General features: G+C 38.3%; 1 protein-coding gene and 1 long non-coding RNA gene across 4 annotated transcripts in view; one reads left to right on the forward strand and one right to left on the reverse strand.

Annotated features, from left to right (window-relative positions):
- dock2 (dedicator of cytokinesis 2) overlaps window positions 1-22822 on the forward strand; it is a 101190-nt gene extending 78368 nt beyond the window's left edge. Inside the window, exons 27-51 of the mRNA XM_077531482.1 lie at window positions 2459-2557; window positions 2630-2724; window positions 2914-2992; window positions 3079-3179; window positions 3428-3486; window positions 4876-5024; window positions 5298-5383; window positions 5836-5992; window positions 8697-8737; window positions 9408-9498; window positions 11377-11484; window positions 11877-11966; window positions 12980-13084; window positions 13465-13606; window positions 14738-14819; window positions 14917-15001; window positions 16200-16286; window positions 16425-16601; window positions 17385-17468; window positions 17713-17850; window positions 18173-18300; window positions 18651-18846; window positions 18928-19033; window positions 19125-19273; window positions 21741-22822. Coding sequence (XP_077387608.1) covers window positions 2459-2557; window positions 2630-2724; window positions 2914-2992; window positions 3079-3179; window positions 3428-3486; window positions 4876-5024; window positions 5298-5383; window positions 5836-5992; window positions 8697-8737; window positions 9408-9498; window positions 11377-11484; window positions 11877-11966; window positions 12980-13084; window positions 13465-13606; window positions 14738-14819; window positions 14917-15001; window positions 16200-16286; window positions 16425-16601; window positions 17385-17468; window positions 17713-17850; window positions 18173-18300; window positions 18651-18846; window positions 18928-19033; window positions 19125-19273; window positions 21741-21803 — 2697 coding nt within the window. The 3' untranslated portion in view covers window positions 21804-22822. The remainder of the gene's footprint in view (window positions 1-2458; window positions 2558-2629; window positions 2725-2913; window positions 2993-3078; window positions 3180-3427; window positions 3487-4875; window positions 5025-5297; window positions 5384-5835; window positions 5993-8696; window positions 8738-9407; window positions 9499-11376; window positions 11485-11876; window positions 11967-12979; window positions 13085-13464; window positions 13607-14737; window positions 14820-14916; window positions 15002-16199; window positions 16287-16424; window positions 16602-17384; window positions 17469-17712; window positions 17851-18172; window positions 18301-18650; window positions 18847-18927; window positions 19034-19124; window positions 19274-21740) is intronic.
- LOC144025462 (uncharacterized) lies at window positions 5729-8770 on the reverse strand. 3 transcript variants are annotated; one of them, XR_013284872.1, is made up of 4 exons: window positions 8675-8761; window positions 7112-7136; window positions 6929-7031; window positions 5729-6386 (listed from the first exon to the last, which is right to left on the reverse strand). It is a non-coding gene; the product is annotated as an uncharacterized LOC144025462 (long non-coding RNA). The 3 variants fall into 3 exon arrangements; XR_013284873.1 differs by having other exon boundaries at window positions 6877-7031; XR_013284874.1 differs by lacking the exon at window positions 7112-7136 and having other exon boundaries at window positions 6877-7031; window positions 8675-8770.
- Window positions 22823-23395: the final 573 nt, after the last annotated feature.

The raw sequence follows: 23395 nt of genomic DNA on the forward strand, positions 1-23395 counted from the left end.
CATAAGACCACACACGCATACACAAACATATACCAACACTTCATAATATATTCAATGTTGATAATGTAACCCAGCAATGTAAACATTCTCCACCTAGGAGTGCACTTGTGAGTTTGTTTAAGAAATTTTACTGTACATAATGTAGGTCCGGACTAATTACTGTAAACCAAAGTGGGGCAACGGGTCATGTGACCAGCTACACACCAGCTGACTGCTTTGTATGCTTCTGTGGATGTTTGTATGTATGCCTTTGCAATGTTTTGTTTTTACTTTGAAATCTAGCCATACTCATACTTAACATAAGAACACATCTCAGTATGATGCAGTTCAGTTATGCACCACTTCAAACTACAACCACAGGAATACAGTACAGTACATGTAATTGTGTCTTTTTGACGGCAAAATACTTTACCAGTATTCAATGCAATTCAAATGCAAGTTCATTTCCCTTCAGTTCAGCTATAAGTTATTGCTGTATTAACTGCCGAAATTGCAAAGTCCTCCTACTGTCCTGTCTGGTCAACTGACCTGTCTCTGACCCATGTATTGTGCTTTTTCTGGTTCAAGGTTTTCCTAATATAACCTGATAGGTCGGGAGCAGGCAAGTAGCAAGGTCACTGGGAACATTGTCTGTGTTTTTCTTTGCTACGCACGAAAATGTGAATGAAAGTGCACTGTGGTCTATATTAAGTTTCCATACACGTATTCATACAATCTGTTTTTACATTCATACCCCCGTGTGTTTGTGTTCTCCCAGTTCATTGCTGGTTTGTTTTTTGCATTGTTCTCATATTCAGTCTTTTTGCCCTTGTGAAGGTCCTCCCCGGTGCAGGCTGAGCTTGTGGAAAAGTTTTTCAATGAATGAGTTTCTGCTTTAATCCCTTCTTAAGTTTGTTGTTTCCTATAGTGGTAGTTCTCAGTCTTGCCATCCATTTCTGTAGTCTGCTCTTGTTGGAAGTCATATTTGTGAAGTGGAGCGGAAATGATACATGGTTTTAGGCACGTTTTAGGCAAATACAAATCTGAGAAATTTGGTGTGATATTGTGCATTTGTATTCCACTTTTCATTGCAATTACAGCTCCGAATCTTTTTTTTCTTTTTTTTAACACCAACTTTGCACATGCAGCCACTGAAATTTTTGCCTATTCTTTGCAAAAAAAAAAAAGCTCCAGCTCAGCCAGATTGGATGGAGAATATCTGTGAACAGCATTTTTTAAGTTTAGCCATGGATGTGCCATGAATATCCTTTCATCTAAGTTCACTGTGTATAATATAAATGCCTTCTCAAGGCAATGTAATTAAGCATTAAACTTCTTGCATCATGATCACTTGCTTTAATTAAACCGGTCTCCTCTTTGTGTATGTACCTTGACCCTCTGGGGGTAGTGGAATACAGACATACGGATATAGAGTTGGAGGAGACATCACAGCTTCTCAGTAAACTGTAATCCAAACGGGGTCAAAAAGGGACTGACCCAAGTTCCAAACTTTTTGGGTTAAATGAATAACCCAAAAAGATGGACCAAATGAATAACCAACAAAACAGTTTTGTTATGTATGGGGTGATTTATGTTACCCAAAAATCTGTCGGTCCATTATTGACCCCATTTGGGTTATTTTTAACCTAACAGTTTTGATCGTGTTCCCTCTAAAACAACAAAAATCAAATGAAGTTTTTGGGTTGTTTTGTGGGTTATTCACTTGAACCAACTTTTTGGGCAAAGTAAATAACCCAGAAAGTTGGTCTGCCCACTGTTTGACCCATCCATCCATCCATCCATCCATCCATTTTCTTGACCGCTTATTCCTCACAATGGTCGCGGGGGGTGCTGGAGCCTATCTCAGCTGGCTTTGGGCAGTAGGCAGGGTACACTTTGGACTGGTTGCCAGCCAATCGCAGACTGTTTGACCCAATTTGTGTTATTTTTGACCTGGAGTGTAAAAGCAGACTTAAAGGGGGAGCCAATCTTAATCATTTATTGACAATAATATGTTATATGTGACCTAACTAGTCTAAACATGACATTCTGATTAATATTATATTTGTGGAATACGAGTTATGAAGTAAAATCCCACCGTTTTTATCCATTTCAGCAGGCGGCCATTTTACCACTTGCTGTCAACTCAAAATGACATCACAGTTGCTCAGGGCTCATGCAACGACCAATATGAACCTTTATTCAGATCAACAAAATGAATGTGTGTGTAGCTAAACTATATGACACCGACATTTGTATATTATTCTAGAGAAAATTGCGGTACGAAAAAGCCACAATTTGTCTTTTTTGCGGATCAACCTTTTTTGTTGCGGTTGTTTGATGTGTCGCATTCATTTGAGGAGCAGCTGCGCACAACTGATAGGTAACCACAACTCTCTCTCTCTCTCTCTCTCTCTCTCTCTCTCTCTCGCTCTCTCTCGCTCTCTTTGTCCCCTCCACATAAAAACAATCTGAATAGTCCCTGGCGGTGGTCTGCATGACAGCTATCCTCTGTCAAATGGATGACCGTCATTACTCTACATACATAGAAACCTTCACAAAAACCTCAGATCTAGTGGTAAGTGTCATGCATTTGCATACAATAATTGAGTACATTTCCAATTAAGAAAACGTGTTCTCTTCATTCCAGGACTTTCTGATGGAATCCTTCTTACTTTTTAAAGACCGGATTGGGAAGCATGTGTACCCCTCAGACTGGATGGCCATGATCATGGTGCAGAACAGGTATGCATATGTGAGCAGGCTTTTTTTTTTTTTTTTTTTTTAATTGTAAACCTTTTCAAATGGCAAGGAGTAGTTAAAAAAGCTACAGGCTACAGCAGGTCTTACAGCTACTTCTTTATGGAGTAATCAATCCTGGTGGCAGACAAGCTAGTGCAGATTAATTATGCTGCTATATTTGTCATGATTTAGGGTGTTCCTGAGAGCCATCAATACTTATGCTGACACTATGAATAAAAAGTTCCTCAACAATGATGATTTTGAAGTACAGGTGAGTATAGCTGTGCAAAAGCAAGTAATTACTGGATTTGTTTGTTACGTCAATGTGCATCATATGTCCTATGTCTTCCCATCTAGTTGTGGAATAACTACTTCCACCTGGCGGTTGCATTCATTACTCAGGAATCTCTGCAGCTGCAACATTTCTCGCCAACAAAGAGAAACAAGATTCTCGCCAAGTGAGAGAAAGGCCACATCACTCGCACACCTTCTCCCTCGGCTCTAATGAAACACATCTATTTCAGGATCTGCATCACTGTTTATACACTCCCACACCAGATCTGGATGGCGTGTGGATAGATAATTCAATTAGGTTCATGTTAAGGCAGATTAGTGCAGCGTTACTTTTCCCAGCGGGATGTTCATTTTCTTTAATGGTGGAAAATGAGTTTTGGGATTGCATCGGTTGACTGGCTCTTTATTTCAGATATGGAGATATGAGACGACTCATTGGCTTTGCGATTCGAGACATTTGGTTCAAACTGGGTAAGAAAGTTCTACACATCATTAAGTTGCAGCACATACTGTATAATATGACATATCAAGCAATAAAATACAACATCATTCATTATCATGTATCATACAGTACAATGACATTATACAATAGTATATCATATCAAATGGTACAGGACTATATATCAAGTAGTATATTATAGAATAGTATCACATGAAACAATATAATTCGATATATCACACTGAACAGTGCCTTGCTGTATGTTGTGTCCTGTCATATCATATCATATATTAAACAATATAGTCACCATCCATCCAACTGTTTTCTACAGCGCTTGCCCGTCATTAATGTCACATGTCCATCTCAGTTGAAATCCTAAACATACTTACATTCACACCGATGGACATTTTTTGAGTATTGAGTTGATCTATCTTGCATTCCTGTATATGTCTCTCTGTCTGTCTGGAGAAAATGAGTATCTTCTAACTAATGACTGGTGAATGCCAGACAAAACTAAAGTCTTTTAGACAGGGACAGGGGTGTGTCCCCCCCCATTTCAGGGCCACATAATGAACAACGGAAGGCTGCAGAGACACTTTATTTATTTTTTGTCTTTAAACACTAATCAATCAAACAAGCAGTTTTATTTAGTTTTCAAGTTAATTTGATAAACTGCTCCATAATGATGAAAAGTTAAGGATTTTTTTTTTCGAGATTTTTGTGTAGTCAACAAACCGGTACACCACTTGACTAGATTCAACACTCACTCATTCAACATTCACTGAACAGAAGCGGAATTTCATCTCTACATTCAGAATGCAAAACAAGAGCAAACAAATGACCATTCTTATAACTGTTACTTGAAGTTCAAGTAACTGTTCATAAATTGGACCTTGACACAACGCATAAAGTGGAATATTTTTTTTTTTTTTTTTTTAAGTTGAATGATCCTTATTTACCACGGTGGTTTGAAGAAAATTTTTATTATTGTAGTTCTAAATAATTGTACAAATCATTTATTTGTGTTTTTGCATATCTAGAAACAAAGTACGTACACTAGATAAACAAATTTATTATTCGTGGTGCTACCTATTTTTTCAGCACCTTCCCTTCTCATTCTAACCATGTCCAAACTTTATTTATTTAATAGCTCTGTGAAATGTCATTTTTGGAATAGGCCACAACCACTGAAAAATGGAGGGCGAGCCACAGATGGCCTCGAGGCCATAGTTTAGTCACTCCTGGTCTAACAGAAAATATATGTGTGGATTGGTTGTGCTACTTTACTTAGTAATTACAATTCGTTCAGTTTTGAATTTGATTGATGAGAGCATGTAAAGGTGGTAGACTGTAGTAGTTGATACATCTATCCATCTGGGCTGAAAATTAACCTTACTTGCGCTACTTTACACTTCCTCCAGGCAGCCATAAGATCTGCTTCATACCGGGCATGGTGGGTCCTATCCTGGAGATGACTTTGATCCCAGAAGAGGAGTTGCGGCGAGCCACCATTCCTATTTTCTTTGACATGATCACTTGCGAATATGGCCACTCGGGGAATTTCAACAAGGTACATGCACATTGCACACCACTGTGTCTTTAATCAAGTGCACATAAAAATGACACGTACAAATGCCTTCGGGTGCATGCACATGCGCTGCACCGTACCATCGATTTTCTTTGACACCATGCATAAAAGTAAAACAGATACCTTCATTCTACTTGCATAATTAATTCCCCTATCGACTCCTCCTCTTCCTCCTCTTGTCTTTTTTTTTTTTTTTTTTTTTTTTTTAATCATCCTTTTGTCTTGCTGCACCCATTCAAATGTCGCCTTCTGCAGTTTGAGAACGAGATTATTCTCAGATTGGACCATGAAGTGGAGGGTGGAGGCGGAGATGAGCGATACATGCAACTACTGGAAACCATGTAGGCCGCAAGAAAAAAAAAAATGGACAAAAGTATTGTGATTCACCTCTTAATCTATTAAATAATGACTCAGGGGTTGACTTTTTATTCTTCCAAAGCATTTTGTACAATTGTATGCTTCCAACTTTGACCTTCCAAAATTTCAACATAATTGCTTATATTTTGGGATGTTATACCACTTTTTTTTTTTTCCAGACCGATACCAAGACTCAACTTTTACGTAGTCACCGATAACAGTTACCGATATTGGAGCAAGTCTTCCCATTTTCTTCAGTGTTCACTTCCTTATTGGTGCAATAGCAAGGTCCCAATACTTTTGTCCATATGTATGTACTTTTTTTTTTTTTTTTTTTAAGTGTATCACTTTATCTTTTGGGTGTCACTTTTTTTGCCCTCCAAACATATATTTTGTGTGGCCGCATGGCCACCATTGTTGGCCACTCTCTTGCCAGACTGCTGGACTGTGCTGCAGAGAAGCCCACTTTGAGACCTCAAGTGCAACACTTTGTTGCCTTGGTGAAGGGACTCCTCACCCGTCTGCTCGACTACCGCACCGTGATGAGGGATGACAGCCGCAACAATCGCATGAGCTGCACCGTCAACCTCCTCGTAAGTCCCTTTCTTCAAATGTTTGCTGGCAGGGTTGTTGCAGCCTTCCGGTGCTGTGGTCTTCAACAATTTGACAGGTTGGTACGGCTTGGGAAAACGTGCCTGTTGTGCTCAGGGCGTCCCAAAAGTTATGTCAAACCTTAGACATGTTGTAGTATACATGATAGTACGGTGTCCCTTTCCTATTGGCACTGTGACATATTCTAATACATAAGTGTAATTTGTTCTATGACCACAATCATAACTCAAAACAATTGCATCTCAAATGGTCTTTCCCTTTAAATTGTGTACAAATTTACATGAATACAATGTAACTAATGTAACAGGTTTTGTGATATTTTTACCTTCAATTCTTTGGACATTGTGCAACTCCTGTTGTGCTCGCCTTGGCCACCTGGGGGCAGTATAATACAGCCATTCAGACATATACTGAAAATGGAATAAGACCGTAATATTAGTTGTTCTTCACAGAGGATAAAGAACATGTGCCAGTGAGTATTATAGTAGTTGCATTTCTCCGTGTCTTGCATTTCTTTCCGTTTTAAATGTATTTGCCAATTTTTAACATTCAGTGAGATTTTTTTTTTTTTTTTTTATTACAGTATACTCCATTTTTTGCCAGAAAAATGGATGCTGTTTGCAAAAGCTAGTGGTATCTACTGAAGGAGCCTGTTAGCTATTCCCTTTGTTCATTTACTCATCCCTATGAGTGAATTCTTATCGCCATCCCTTGGGCTGACTTAATTTCTAAAGTACACACACAATCACATTCCACTGCTGCATACAGATGCAGTTGCACACTAATATGACCACAAACTCACATGCGCAGCTAAAAAGTATCCTCATGTTAGGCTAGTGGTCTTGTTATCTCCCCGGGTGCTCACCTGCAAAAGCTGCCGCTTTGGTGCATCATCACGTAATGAGAAGTTGACTCACTTGGCTATGAGGCACCATGGAGCACATGACCTTCATGTAGATGGGCATTCTCCAGCGGGAAGCCAGCGCACTGATACTATTCCGCATCGATGGTATGTCTGACCTTTGCGAGGAAGAGAAAATAGTGGAAAAACTCACAGTAGAGTAGCTTTTGCCCCTCAGTGACTGCGTGTTTACACTCACTTGTTATTGGATACACTTGCAGAATCTAATGAGCCAAAACAAGAGGTGCATTAAAAGGTCTTCCTTTTCCAAAGATAAACATGTTTAATAACAACAGGGGAAGTTTTGCTGTTTTTCAACAGAGGTCGTGGGATCAAACGGAAATGTTCTTTCACTGAACGTTTTTGAGATCTCAAAATGCGACAAATGACATTTAGAGTCAATGTCATGCAAATTAAACAGTTTTACAGCCCATCAATGTTCCTTAACTTTAACAAGATTTGAGTGCAAATATTTAACGTTTCTCAAATGTATGCAGGGTTAAATACAGGGTTTGCATACTTTCACTTAACTCTTTGACTAAGTGTTGCTTAAGGTGTTTGACTGTATTTTAACTTGGCAAGGCTAAGCCATATTAACTTGTTAGCGATCATGATTGCGTTGAGCTAGTAGTTTGTCTTTCGAAACCAACAGCTTCAAGCTCGGCTGTAATTTGCAGCAGCCCACACGGACAAGCCAAATGCCCGCTGGACATTTTTTTTTTTTTTTTTTTTAGCTCCAACAAGACAGAGATTGAGCACTTTGGCCACAAGATGTATTTTTTGTCGGAGTCAAGGTGGTGCTTTGAAACCTAAGAACACTACATAGCCTAGTATTTGTAAAGCATGATAGCAGGAGCATCATCTGCAGCTGTGCTACTGGTGCACACAAAAGGAGGACTAACCTCCAAAGTCTTTAAATGCAGCTCAACTTAAAAGCTAGAGGACTGATCCCCAAAACACCACGTAAACCACAGGTGTCAAACTCGAGGCCCCGGGGCCAGATCTGGCCTGGCACAAAAGTTTACGTGGCCCACAAAAGCAAATCATGTGTGTCAATGTCTATGACCATTGATAAAATCAGTACCAACATTTTAAATTATCTTCTCCAATAAATATATTCAGATTGTCCAAGATTTTTATTTTTTTATTTTTTTTTGGAAACTTGAACTATCTGACAGAAGTCATAACTACAAGCGGGCACCCCTCATATAAACTATTTATTTATTTATGTATTTATTTATTTACGGAAATGCTATTATTTAGCTTCAGCAAAGGCCTTCCTAAAACGGAACAATCAAAAGAGAAATTTAATGTAAAATGAATCTAGTGTAGCAATACAATAAAATACAATATATATATATATATGTTTTTTTTAAATGGTTGTAGTTTGCACTTATGTAGTAAATTAATCTGCACCATGAGTGGGTCTCTCAGTATAACAACTTATTTATTTCTTCATCACTACAAGCAACCACCATATGGCATATTTGTAAATACAATTCTGTACTGAATTGTGCAGGTGTACCTAATGAAGAGGCTGGTGACTCCACATTGTGAGTTACCACATCTGACGGTTCATATTGCTAAAGTGTTGCATCACTAGCCTCCTGTTTTGTGTTTAAATCATTGAACATTAGTAACCCGAGAGCTTGTGTGTCACATCAAGTGATCATGCAGTACGCACCATATGGACCCACACACAAGCAAATGTGAATACAGTTTAGAAAATGTATATGATGACGTGCTGCATATTATCACTGACCATTATTGTCTTGCATATGCAGAACTTCTACAAGGACGTCAATCGCGAAGGGATGTATATCAGGTATTTCCATGCCGCTTCCGACATGTTGTGCATTTCGCTTCTGTGTGGGTGCGCGCGTGCGTGAACAAGTGTGTGAGGCTCCATAATCTCACAAGGGATTATACATGTCCTGCTGAATTAATGTCACAATCCACTGGATCAGCACTTGGTCTGACTGAGGGAGAGCGGTCGGAGAAAGAAGCGCCTGATGGGTGGGAAGTGGAAGTCTGGATTCATAGCACAAGAAGGAGATTATGCATTTTGTCAAGTCCCATTGTGCATTTCTGCTGACCGTTTATGCAGTAGAGCCAATCAGTGTGTATTTGTGAATGTGAGCCCCACTCCCGAGTGGATTATCCGCATCATTGTATACCATCTGCTTGGCCTGCTTTCTATTAAATCAAAGAGATGGTATTTAGATTTTTTTTTTTATGTATAATATACATTAACAACGGCAATTGTTAAGGCATTTTATTTATTTATTTATTTATTTATTTAAATCTCTTGTATGTGTAGCTAATGAAATTTTTTTCCCTGCAATTGGCTAGGGACCAGAAATTGCTGAAAATGACATGTGATGAATACATCAGGTTGTCCAACAGTGTCATCTAGTGGAATGATACATGACTCACATTGTTTGCGCCTGACCTCTTCTTGTATGCGTGTGCGTGTTGGTGTTTGTGTGTTTCAGGTATCTTTACAAGTTGCGGGACCTTCACCTGGAAGGCGAGAACTACACCGAGGCGGCGTACACGCTGCTGCTGCACTCACGCCTGCTCAAGGTAGCTGACACGTGAGCACATAAAGTGGAATTGAGTCAGTGACATTTATTGCCCGTCTTGCTCGCTAATCACATGTCTGCAGTGAGACCGTTATTACAGGCACGGATTGTTACATAGCCTGGCCTCTAAATGATAAAACGCAGAGGTTAGTTTATGGCACGACATTGGCCACTAAAGCTGCATGGCTATAGTGATTGGATGGATGGCTATGCACATGCATGCACAGGCGCGTGACCTCTTGAGCCTTATTTTGGGCAGCTGGAGACTTTATGAGAAGGAAGTGCGAATGCACGGTGGAAAACTTTGAATTTTTATTTTGCATATATTAAACACAAAGAAGTCACTCACATGCCGGCCAGGTAGAGTATGTGTTGGGATTCTAGTAGCAGACCCGCATCTCTGACCAGTCCCAATTTCCATACTTTTGCATCTGCAGCTTTCCTTTGACCCACCGGTTCTAAAGCACTGACTTCTTACGGACTGTTGCACAGCAAAAAAAAAAAAATATATATATCTAAAAAGAATAAAAAGTGCAGTAGTGGGCTTTCTTTTATGTCTTTAGAAGAAAACTCTTTTGTCTATCAGTCCTATATTTAATTAGAAACACAATGCGAGTGTGTCCAAACTGTGGCCCTGGGGGCTATTTGCGGCCCGCTCTCCATTTTTATGGCCACAATTACCTTGGGAAAGTAATCTTATTACAGATTTTACAAGGTAACTTACTTACTTTGTTGATCATTTGATTTAAAAAGTACATGAGCTTGATTAAAAGTGACTTTATTAGTTACATTCAATATGTGAAATTATTTGACTTTGCCTCCTTAACAATGTTCCATATACACATCAACACATTAGATGGGTGCACGCTTATGTTGTCTATTTCTTTCAAGCTACTTGGATGCCATCAGGCAGAAAAAATAATATCATGCCGGGCTGGTGTATAATGGGTAGGCCTATATCGATGCAGGTACGGACTTTTAAAGGACAAAATTTCATCAAAAATTGTTACTTTTTAAGACGAGGAAATCGCTCCTCCAGCCAACTCTGTGGTTTGCCATCCCTGATGTTCAGCGAGTCAACTCGGCTTTTAATTTGAATCCGTTGAACAATGATCCAGTACTTCAATAGGGATGGAAAATTAACATTCGCTGAGACAATTTCTTCATCAAAACAACAGATTCGCAGTAGACAAAATCTCTGTTTCCCTTGCTGTCTCTATCCCCGCTCAGCAGACGGAAAGCGAGCCGCTCCCATTGGCTGCTCCTTTCTCAAAGCTGTGGTCACGGGTATCATCAATATGAGACACCATAGAGCCCTGATAATATTGATCCTGCCAGGAGTATGTGTGTCATTATTATTTTTATTTGTCTTATATGTTTTTATTAGTTCACTTTCATTGTTTTGACATTAAAGACTTTCTATTCTATTTATATTCTCTCTGAATGTACAATGCTTTGTTATTGTTAAAGCTGTGGTTGAGAGTTGATTGTCTCGAAAGTTAGGCCGTGCAAATTGTTTGGTTGTAATTGTGTTGCAAGTTTGTGTTACTAAACGACTTATCGACAGAGTAAGTTGCAAGTGTGCCTTTGCGCTGACTGCTCATTAAAGTCTTCTGCTTGAGTAAATTGAAGTGCCTCGACTCTTCCTCGCCACCACAGTAATTTACAGGCACTAGTCTAGGATAAGTAATTTTAATCTGATTATCGATTTGACAATAGCATAGTGATAAAGTACTCTGTCCAAAAAAATAGTGGCGTCATTGCCTGCAACATATCTCTCATTAAAAAAAAAAAAAAAAAAAAAAACTAGAAAATGTAATTTACAACCTCCATTTTCATACATAATGTTCTTCCGTCTGTATTTTCTTCCCCCCTCCAGTGGTCAGATGACTTGTGTAGCCACTTTGAGTTCTGTGGCTCCCAAACCCAACGGCAGCTCAAAGAGACGCTCTCTGACACCATCATCGACTACTTTGACATGGGCAAGGTCTGTATTATCTCCGAACACATCTGCAAGATAAAGTTTCTTTAAAGTGGCTATGTTCATAAATGTTCTTCTATTCTCTCAAATCAATAAGTTGGGAAATTGGTCTTTGCCTCCAGTTGAAATGTTATTATGTAAAAAGTTGCAATATAATGATGAGACATTTTATAGCCACTTTTTCATGTGTTGGTGACACTTTCATTTTCTGTCTCCACTGAGTCCTTTATGTTCTCTCAAACAGTGATTGAGTCCCTTCATTTGTCACAGAGATTTCCATAAAATGAATGACCTGGAGGCCAGCTGGTGGCTGTTTGTCAGCAGATGGTGTAATGAAGGACACTGCTGTCTTTTTTTTATATCTTCTGTCGCGCGCGCGTGTGCGTGTGTGTGTTTAGATGTGGGAAGAGGCCATCATTCTGTGCAAGGAACTTGCTGATCAATACGAGAATGAGATCTTTGACTACGAACTACTCAGCAGGAGACTGGTAATGTGTCATTTTGCAGTGCAACAAATGATGGAGTGCTGATAAGTCATGAATTAAAGATTAAAATGTCTTTTGCACTTTATACAATTGCAAATACAACTAGACTAAGTGCAATTTCTGGAGAAATTGCGTGGGAATGCTGAACGCTGAATGCTAATAGCTGAATGCTAAGATTTGAATGCATGTGGAATGCTTATGAAGTAAATTGAAAGATAAATTATGAAATGATGACGTCCTGGTTAGTGGACGATGCACTTTACCAACTGTGCCAACGAGCAGTATCAAACCCCTGGTAATGATGATAAGTCATATGTATGGAAGTGGGCGTGGAAAGTGACACTTAGAAATAGTTCGTTGTCTATTCCATTGAAAATTAATGGGGGAAAAGTTTATATTTAATGTTAAATTGTGACATAATGCGGAATCAGACAATATATACCCCGGAAGATGTGAAATTTTGAAGCAAGTTGAAATTTGAACAGTGTAAATCAGAAGTATTATGTGGGAGTTGTTACATGGAAAAAAAAGTGTGGAGAATAAAAATCACAATAACATATGTGTGAATGCTTCAGCATTCGCATTCCCACAATTAAAAAAAATTGCGAAATGCAGTTTCAATATTACCATACGTATTTGTTGTCATTATAGAGCAATTTCATACCCTTACCCCCATTATTCATTTAATGCCCTTCATGCTCTTATTTAATTTGCCTTCAGGCAAATACTTTTATATCTCTCCTCCATTTTTTAGACTTTAGTTATTCGGAACATTGGAATCAACTCTCACCGGCTTACATGAGTCCTGCAGTTGCTCTCTCAGTTCATGCAGAATTTATTTGGTTGTAGAAATGACCTTGGAAGGTTTTACACTTCTAATTCCGTGCATTCTGCTGAGTCCAGCTTTCCGAGCAGATTATAAAAATAAAAATAAAAAAATTAAAAAAAAATAACTGCCCATGCAAACTGTGTCCATGGACTCAATGAAGGAGGCATTTATCTTTCTCTTCCTGCAGGAGAAGCAAGCAAAGTTCTACGAGAACATTATGAAGATCCTGAGACCCAAACCAGACTATTTTGCAGTGGGCTACTATGGGCAAGGCTACCCTCCATTCCTCAGGGTGTGTGTTCGTGCTGTGTACTAACACTGGTCAACTTTATTTGTACAGTAAAAAACAGCTGTCAAGTATTCCAGGTCAATGCATCAGATCGATTTTTATATACAGATTGGACTATAAAAGAAACTCAATCATACAAAGAGGAGCTTTAGAAAGTAGAAATGGTGCCTGAGAGTACTTAACTTTTTACAATTCCAATTTTGAATAGATTGGTTAATCTGCTGTGCCCAAAAAAAAAAAAAAAAAAAATCAATTTCAGTTTTTGTGGGAGCAGGATAGAATGTAAAAAAAAAAAAGCTAAAGCCTCAAATTAACGTGGTCGGGAAAAGAAATGCAGAGCAAATACGTTATACCAATTTTTACAGCAGCTTGTTATCCAACAGAACAAAGTGTTCATTCATCGAGGTAAGGAATATGAGCGCAGAGAGGACTTCCAAACCCAACTGATGAGCCAATTCCCCAGCGCCGTGCGACTCAATACCACCACCATGCCTGGGGACGACATCCGCAACTCTTCCCTCCAGTGTATCCTTGCAGCAGAATTAATGAATGGACATAAATATTTGGCACATTGATTATTAATGCAATCTTACTTTGCCGCTGTCGGGCAGAATCCTCGCGTCAACATAACAACTATGTAACTCCAGGATACCGTGTTCCCTCTCTACTTAGCGGTTCAGTTATTGCGGATTCACTCTATCGCTTATTTTCATTTGTGACTAATTTGCGACATTCGTAAAAACGTAAAAATTCGTTTCTAGTTTAGGTTTTTTAAGATTAAAAATAAAAACTGTGTGGGGTTTGTATGGCTTAATAGAGAGGTAAATCCCCCCCAAAACACAAATTTATATATATATATATATATATATATATAATAAAAAAAAAAGTCAGCCATGCACATCTAATTCTGCACTCTTCTCAATCTCTCCCCAATCAGACAAAAATCCTTTTAGCACTTTAAAAGTATTTAAAAAAAGTTCTTAGAGCCAGGAGTGATGTAATAAAGAAAATAATGTGATGGTTAAGAAATGTAATAGGTGGAAATTAATATCTACCAAACTTACCTTTGTGGTTGACGGGCTTCTTTTAGCTTGACAAGCTATTCCCTTTTAAAAAATAAAAATAAAAAAAAAACAGGATTACTCAAAACTATTTCACTCATTATTGAAAAAAAAAACAGACTTTTAATCTTGAGGCAAAATTATGCTGCACGGCTCCCATGGAGTCAGGGAGAGGCTGCGTTTTATGACAATTCCCAGACAGTCAAGTGTCCAAGAGAGTTTGAGTTTAATAGTTTGCTCTCAAGCTGTTTTTTAACACTTGAAATGTAACAGTTTGTGTAGTCAAGACCACACCAACCGACATAAAGGCTTTATCGAGACTAGAGAATATTGTGACTGAGACTTTTTGAGGTTAGAGACTGGAACAAGACCAAGACTACTATATATATATAAAAACAAAAACAAAAAAAATCACCAAAAAATACAGAACAAGTATCTTTTTTTTTTTTCCATTAAATTTGAAATAAAAATGAGAGTGGTAAAATTACTGCTTTTCAAATGTCAACTTATATGACTGAAGTGGCATTGAATTGTAGCAGTTGCATACTATATTTTTCATCATGCCAGTGTTTAAATTCTCAGCGATGGGCAACAGATATCCAGTGTTTCACCGTTCAGCCTGTCCTCGAAATCCCTCCTCGCCTGAAGAATAAACCAGTCCCGGACCAGATCATCAAGTCAGTGCTGTTTGAAGAGGGGAACGTGTGCACTGAGCCAACACTGCAAAAGAGTTTAGAATTTCAATGACACTGACCTTTGTTTGACTCCTTCTAGCTTCTACAAGTCCAACTACGTGCAGCGTTTTCATTATTCCAGACCTGTGAGGAAAGGACCTGTGGACCCAAACAATGAGTTTGCTGTGAGTAGACTTTTATGGCCATGGAGGGGTGAATGTCATGATCATCAGTGTGAAATGGGCCCAGTCCATGTAATATTAAAATCAGTTCAGTACAATTAGTGATCACAACATTAGGTAAACCTGCACAACTTTCCCATATCTGATGTATTTGGTTTATTCCAAATAGTGCCTGAGGCTGTAAAGCAGGGGTCATCAACGCAACGTCGTACCTGCAGGCACCAAGTCGCCCGCGGGACTGTTCTTAAAAAACAAAAAACAAAACAAAAATGTAAACTAATAGAGATTTATGTAAATTGTGTTGCATATGATACTTTTTGTGTTTCTTAATTATTGCGAAAAATCAATAACATGATCGGTGGCTTTACAAATATGAATATTTTTAATTATTAACAATAACATTATTGAAGTTGAACCAGTTTGTTAAGCTGTGTATTAAAAAGGTTGATGACCCTTGTTATAAAAATTATATTTTGATTAAAACTGCAAAGGAGCATTAAGTTTTGCAATTTTTATATACAGTTAAAAAAGTAAAAATATAATACAAAAAAAATATTAGGAAAACAGGTTTTACAAAACTGTAATAGAACCACTAAAAAAATATTGTCAAATGAATATTTGTCTAAGAGTGTCAATCAAAACAGAGTTGCATTATTGTTGTAGTAGCAAGTCAAGTTAATTCAAGGCTCCACTATTTTTTTTTTTTTTAAAGGGGCCCACCCCTTATTTGGGATTATTTATGCAGCACTCTATTTTTTTCTTTTATTGGTTACATTGTAAAGTTCACCTCAAGTTATTTCATTGCCTCATAGGGAAAAAAGTTTATGTTGAACACTGTAATTTCCCATTTTGAGTGGGACCTTGAACACCTCAGTGATGTTTAATATTATTATTATTATTATTATTATTAAATTGTGTTTTGTAAATAAATGTCACTGAGGCGTTCAAGGTCCCGCTCAAAATGGGAAATTACAGGTTCAACATTAACTATTCCCTCTATGAGGCAATGAAGTAACTTGAGGTGAACTTTAAAATGTAAACAATAAAAGAAAAATTAGCGAGTGCTACAACAGCGGAGTATATAAAAATCTGTTTCTAGGTTTGATCTCATTACACTATGCATGTAACAGCTGCACTGTTGTGTGATTGTTGTTAAATTAACTGCCCTCACAAATCGCATATAATTGTTCTTGTCTTAAAGTCGATGTGGATCGAGCGTACAACCTTCACCACTCTGTACAAATTGCCGGGTATCCTGCGCTGGTTCGAGGCTACTGATATGAAACATGTAAGGATTGATAGACATTTTTTTTTTTTGCCTTTTTATTCCACAAAACCATACATTCTCACATTACGCCCCACTCCCTTTTATTATCTGTCTTTTACATCCTCCATCCCTCTAATCCATGTTCCAATCCATCTTCAGACGACCTTGTCCCCTTTGGAGAATGCCATTGAAACCATGGAGTCCACCAATGAGAAGATTCTGGCCATGATCAACCAGTACCAAGCGGACTGGAGCCTTCCCATCAACCCTCTCTCCATGCTGCTCAATGGCATCGTGGATCCGGCAGTCATGGGTGGCTTTGCCAAATATGAAAAGGTGATTAAGTGAAACGTTGCACTGCTGATTTAGGCCTTAAATGGGATACACATCCAGACTGCAAATGATTGTCACGTGCATGAAATCACCACTAATTAACGCACCCCACCGGTTCTAGACTCTGGTAAAAGCTTGACAATGGCAGATGTAGATCTAAGCTGCCCAATCATGGGTGAGGAACTGTGTGAGGGCAACCATAATTATGTAAATTAGGCCCATTTCATGTCAGAGTGAAGTGCTGAGTGGCTCGCTCACGGACACATTTTCAGAAAAGGGAAGATAACAAAAATATTTACTTGGTTGTTTAATTTCACACTTGATGGGAAGGCAGGCACTCTCGAGACACAATTATTTGCATACAAGCAATTAAAAAGTTCATTTTCATAACATGTCCATTTTAATGAGTTAGTCGTTGTCATAAGGCCAAACATTTACTGATGGTTTATAATACAAAATTCCTGTTGATTCAACACAGCTTCTACATTATATACAGTGGATACAAAAAAGTCTGAGCACCCCTGAGACCAAGATAAATCATTTTTAAACCCTTTTTTTCACCATTTTGCTAAACCTGTACAACTCAATGAATAAAATTAAGTATTTTAGAGATGGGTGCTATTTTTTTTCTTCAGTTGAATTTTTAGGTTATAGCCACATTGGTGATGTTTAGAGTGATTTAATTGGTCTATTTTTCACAAATTCCGTACCTTTGAATAGAGTTGTGACAATATATACTTATTATAATGTAATGGCAACCAATCCAATAAGTGTGTTTGCTATCAGGCTTTCTTTACAGAAGAGTACACTCAGCAGCACCCTGACGACAAAGGGAAACTCCTGCGTCTTAAAGACCTCATTGCATGGCAGGTACCTAACAAAATTACATTTCAGCTCATCAAACAAGTTAAAGCAATTTTTTAAATTCGTTTTACAGTTGTTGTCTCTTTAAATCTACATGATTGGTTTTCTCTTTATTACCCCTAATTAGATCAAGAAAGAACCCTAAGAGATTTTGAAGGCTCCAGCCCAGATTTAATTTCATTTGCTACCCTGCCCTCTAAATTCATGACATTTTTAATGTAGTGAACTTTTGAATCTTTTGTGTTTAAAGATCCCATTACTGGGTGGAGGTATTGCGCTCCATGGGAAGAGAGTCACCGATGACCTGCGTCCATTTCACGAGCGCATGGAGGAATGTTTCAAAGAGCTGAAAAAGAAAGTAGAGAAGGAATATGGTGTGAGAGAGTTGGTAAGAACTCCAAACATGAGGGAAATTCAGAAACATAAATATTGCCATTTTTTTCACTGGATGATTCTGTACCTCCACGCATGGCTCAACTCCCTATGACTCTTATTTTTTTTTATTTTTTTTTTTTTTTTTTTTTTTAGGTTGCACTGTTTACTCATGTGGTGACTTAAACCAATGTTCCTTGATTACTAGTCTCTCAGATCTGCTATTGAAGTGCCATTGTGACATTATGGTCTTCACAGACAGGAGATAAATAAAAAAGAAAATGGAAGGTTGGGTGGATGGATATTACGTAAATCTGCTTCACTATTTGTCCCTCCAGTTGGACTTGGATGACAGAAATTCTGCTCGACCTTGCTCCATGCTGCGACCCGTTCGTCAGTCCATCATCTCCATTTCCTCGCTGCAAGGCTCTGAATGTGCAACGCCAACCAAACTTTCTGTTGACAGGTAGTAAAGTATCACAATCCCCCCCCCCAAAAAAAGATAAAAATCAATACAAGACTGACAATTCAAAGTAAACTGTAAGTGACTGATTTACCCCCCAAAAAAAGTGTGGGAATTGAAGTAAACTAGCCACACAATTAATTTTGTACATTTCTCCAAGTGATCATCCACTAACACTTCCAGTTCCATCACTTCAAATATTATTTTGCACCCTCATTTAAATAAAGATATTTTACACCTGTTGCCATTGTGAGTACAGCATGCACAAATTATTAGCATGAACGCATTTTACAGGCCCTCTTTTTGGGATTTTAGTAAATCAGACCCCAAATCTTCCATTTCCTTTTTTTCAGGGACTTCCCCTCTGAAGCATTCTTAAGCAACACGCTGCCACGCTCCAGCGGCAGCATCAGCACGCAAGAGGACGACGTTGTGACCGTGGGCGACTCTGAGGTGAAATTGAGGAAGAGTAAGAAGAAGAGGAAGAGGAGTAGCATGATCTTCATCACGGAGGAGAAAGAGCAGACAAACACTCTGGACTGCAAACGGGTCAGCGTCGGTTGTCATTGTTTGAGTTCTGGGCTTCAGTGTAGGTCTGTCATGATGATCTCTTGTCACCCCCCCCCGAAGCTGTCAAAGAAGCAAGAGTTCCGTAGCGAAACCAACTTGTCTGAGCCAAATAATGGGAGTGTGTCACTGAGAGACACCAATTCCAGGTCCTTGCCTACCATCACAGGTAAACTACACAACAGCACACACTTAACTAGTTCATTTAGGAACGTAAAGTAGTATTTCACGCAACGTGGTTGGTTGCTCTCATACTTTAGGTTTATCTCTGGCGGTGGCGGGAGGGATGGAGGAGCTGGAGACCACCCGAGCCAGGAGAGACAGCAAGTCCGTGTCCCTGTGCATCACATCGGACCGAACAGCAGACAGACGCTCCAAAGGCGTCATCGGCCTCCTCTTCAAGTCCAAGGTAGACAAAGTAACGGTTTCTGCATGTGGAGGTCACATTTATTGAAGTCTGAAGCTACTTCAAAGGGGTGTTAAAATTAGTGTGTTTATTTTGAGTTAATTAGTTTCTCTAATGCCACGAATTTGTTTTAACACGTGATTAACTACCAATAGAAAAATGTCTCTTCTTTCATCAGGAAAAAAAGAACACTATTTTTTTTTTTATCTGTTAGAATTAGCGTTAGAATTAGCGTTAGAATTAGCTAAGTTTCATCATTATTCACAAACCTGTTGAAAATACTTGGTAATAACTACCATCGCTTTAAGCGACCACTTCAGGTCAGAAACTGCATCAAAGCCTTCATACAAAAACTCTAGCAAACAAAAACCTAAAAAACGTATAAATACGTTTTTGGGAGTAATTGAGTTAATGATCTCCCCTTACTTGGAAAGCCTGTACTGGGGGTATTCCAGTCGCAACGCAGCAGACACATCCATGTCAAAATTTAGCAGTAATAATAATAATGCATATGTTTGTGGAGACTGGGGTCAAGCTGTATTTTACAATTTTTAAAATGTGCAGAATTTCACAAGTTACTTTATGTTAAAGATTAGATAGGATAGCTCTTAATATGAAAATAAAAATACACGGAGCTGTCATTGTTTTACAAATGCAATTATGCCATCTAGTGGCACAAAAATGACCTCAACACAAATCAATATCAAACACATTTTTTTACAGTACAATTCATATTTTTTTATTTATTTTTTTTATTTATTTAATTATTTTTTATTATTTTATTTTTAAGAGAGACATATTTTTAATTTTAACTCAATTTTATGAATTATTATGAAATTACTGGATCAATGACAAATGTTCAGCCATATTTCTATTAGTTTAACATTTTTTGCACTTTTATGTTTAGAGTATATGAAACTTAGAAAAAAAACATGTTATTAGACATTTTATTGTACATTTAGAACTGATATAAAATTTGTAATTATTCATGAGTTAACTATTGAATTCATGTGATTAAACATAGTAATGACCCCTAATTCCAATTTTAAAAAAAACAACTTAAAAGTCAAAAAGGTCATGTGACATTTTAACATTGGAACACATATCTGATAGCAGCTTCACTTTGCTTGTATCCAGTTTTTCGAAACGTTCTTCTTGAATTTCTATGCAGGATGTCAGAATAGCCTTTCAGAGCTGCTGTTTGGACGTGAACTGCCTCCCACCCTCATTCAGTAAATCTCCTCTAAAGGTTCTCAATAGGGTTGAGGTCAGGGTCGGATGGGGGCCTCACCATGAATTACTGCCCTTTTTTCCTCGCAGCATGATATGTTGCATTGTCATGTTTTAAAGATGATTTTATTGTGGAGAACATGTTTATTTTTTTTTGTGTGTGGTCAGTGAGAAACTCCACATAGTTTCCAGAGGTCATTTTCACACCTTCAGAAAACCTAAAGGGGGTGATCAGCTCTCTCCCCATGATTCTGGCCCAACAACCATTCACTACCCCATCCACCTGGACCATCCATGGTTACAAATACACGGCACTCATCAGTGAACAATCTCATGCTGCGAGGAACGCCTCTGCACTATTGGCTGAGAAACTCATGACGTGACCCCCCACCCTCCACTGAGCTCACCCCTATTGAGAACGGTTGGCGCATCCTCAAGCAAAACATTAATGAAGGTGGGAGGCAGTTCACATCCAAACAGCAGCTCTGAGAGGCTATTTTGTTCTACTGCACAGAGGATCTGCTAAAACTTACAAGTTTGATGGATGTTAGGGTTGTAAGAAATAACTTTTAGTTTGTTGAAAACTCAACAATGACTATTCTCATTACGTTGCAACCTAGAAAATGTTTTGAAACTGTTATGTGAAATAATTTTAAACAGTTTATTTAAAGTGTCCCTTTATTATTACAAAAAATTATAATATAATTAATTGGTTGCATTGGCTATTCAGGAAAGTCAGAGAAAAACATTATTTGCATACTAATTTGAAATACAGTGTTCTGTTCACCTTCACTATGAGGCGGCAGAACTACGTGATCGCTCCCAGAAAATCGTCGAGGAACGCAAAAGTTAGTAATGCAACATTAATGTCTTACTGTAATGTACTCTGAAATCCACCTGGAGGATTTTGAATATCACATCTTATCACACTCGTAAAAATATGGCCAAAAGACAGATATAAAATGCTGCTTGCTCTCCATGTACAAACCACCCTCTGAATAAATAAATAATCTCTTGCTGGGCTGTTCTATAAAATAAGGAATTGTGAAATAAAATGCTTATACTGAGCATGATGTGTAAGAATGAATATCAGATTGGTAGATGACTGAACTGTATTGTTTGATGACCACATTTACAAAAATTGCACATTAGATGAGAAAATATTTTGAACATGTTTTTAATACTTACAAGAAGTTATATGTCAACAATGTATATATGTTGCATGTATTTCTTTTCACAGAGCTCCAAGACGGAAGCTGCGACGACCAGTGATACGGGCAAAGACACTGACAATCATTTCTGATATCCGCGCAGTTATTTCATATCAAAGCACTGTTTTCACAACTCACCGCATGTCCCTTTACTTTAGTGACGTCACCTCAGAGTAATTCGGCGTAGCTGTCAATAAATGCTACATTTGAAGGATGACCTTTTGCTAGTAAGCTTAATGATCACTTGTCACGCTAAATGCCATCTCGGAGCTCTTCTGTCAATTTGGCTGGAAGCTGCCACACTGTTGTGCTTGATTAAAAAAACACAAAAGTATTATACAGCTTGCAACATTGTTGTGCAAATAATGATTTGACACATTCAGAAAGGTTGCCATGTCTCGCTGAAGACCCTCTGAGCAAGAAAATCCAATTAGGGTTCTGTATTGAAATGTGACATTGTGGAGTGGGTACTTGTTATTCTCCAGAGAGATAAACATTTTTATTTTATTTTTTAAATCAAACGCTGGTTGAAAAGGGCTATTATGTTGCTTTATAAAAGCTCTATGTACCATTTGACTCATAGTTTTTTTCTGACCTCTTAAAGTTATGGTTTTGTTTTGTTTTTTAAGTTTGATTTATGTCCCTAAGAGAATAAGTATATATTTCAGCCTGACGCCAGCATTACCTAAGTTCACTTTGTGGTATTGTCTCTTCACTAAAGTATGTGTTTACCAATTTTGTGAGGTTGTCCCTTATATCCAAAACACAAAACAATTTTGTGGCGTTTTGTTGTAGTTGTTTTTTTTTTGGGTGATCAATTCTCTTCAACAATCACACAATTAATCCTCATCTTCAGACAGAAGACGTGCACACTGCTCTCACCAGTCATAATGAATTTAATTATGAGCAACCAGTGGAAAACTAATAAGGCCTTAATATGAACCGGTGGTACTCAAATGAAGTTGCCAGCTCATTTGCAGACAGTTCTAATTCAATTAAAATGATAAGTGCATAATACCCATGATTGCAACCTGTTTATGTAAATAAAGAAGTTTACTCTCAGTAGATTTGCAGGAGTGGACATTGTCCACTAGAGAGCAGTAAATCATTAGTGGCTGTCGTTTTTTTGTTTTTTTTCCTAGTAGTACCAATAACTCATTTTGACCTACAGAGGGCAGTGTTGAAATGCTCCTTTCTCTGAAGCAGTCGGAGGTCGCTCAGGTGTTGCTATTACCAGCGCGACTCCATCTATCAGGGCTGATAACATGCTAGTAATCAGCCATCCTTCTTATCGGCCGCCCCCTTTCCACTCTTCGACTGTCACTTCACTTTCCAGCCGCTTCCTCCTCGCAACGCTCTGCCTTTTCACTCCATCCATTCTCCTCTTGTGTTTCCAGCCCATTTGGCCTCTTGCAAGGACTGCGTCTTATCCATCTCTCTTGCACGCTTTCCCTCTCCATCTTTCTGACAGGGTGCACAAACAGCTGATGGCAGAGCAGCAAGTGGAACAGTGCTGCTGTGGGTTTTAACAACACAGCTTTAGTAATCCTGAATTTGACAGCTCGTCAAGACAGGGCTGCTCTCTGGCTTTTTATTTTAATTTTATTTTTTTTATTTTTTCTACCGCTGCAGCCGTGGTGCTTTGCCATGAAATGCAAGAATGGTCGTGAACCAAACGCTTCAG

Source organism: Festucalex cinctus, chromosome 9, assembly GCF_051991245.1.
Source record: "Festucalex cinctus isolate MCC-2025b chromosome 9, RoL_Fcin_1.0, whole genome shotgun sequence".
Classification (NCBI taxonomy): domain Eukaryota; kingdom Metazoa; phylum Chordata; class Actinopteri; order Syngnathiformes; family Syngnathidae; genus Festucalex; species Festucalex cinctus.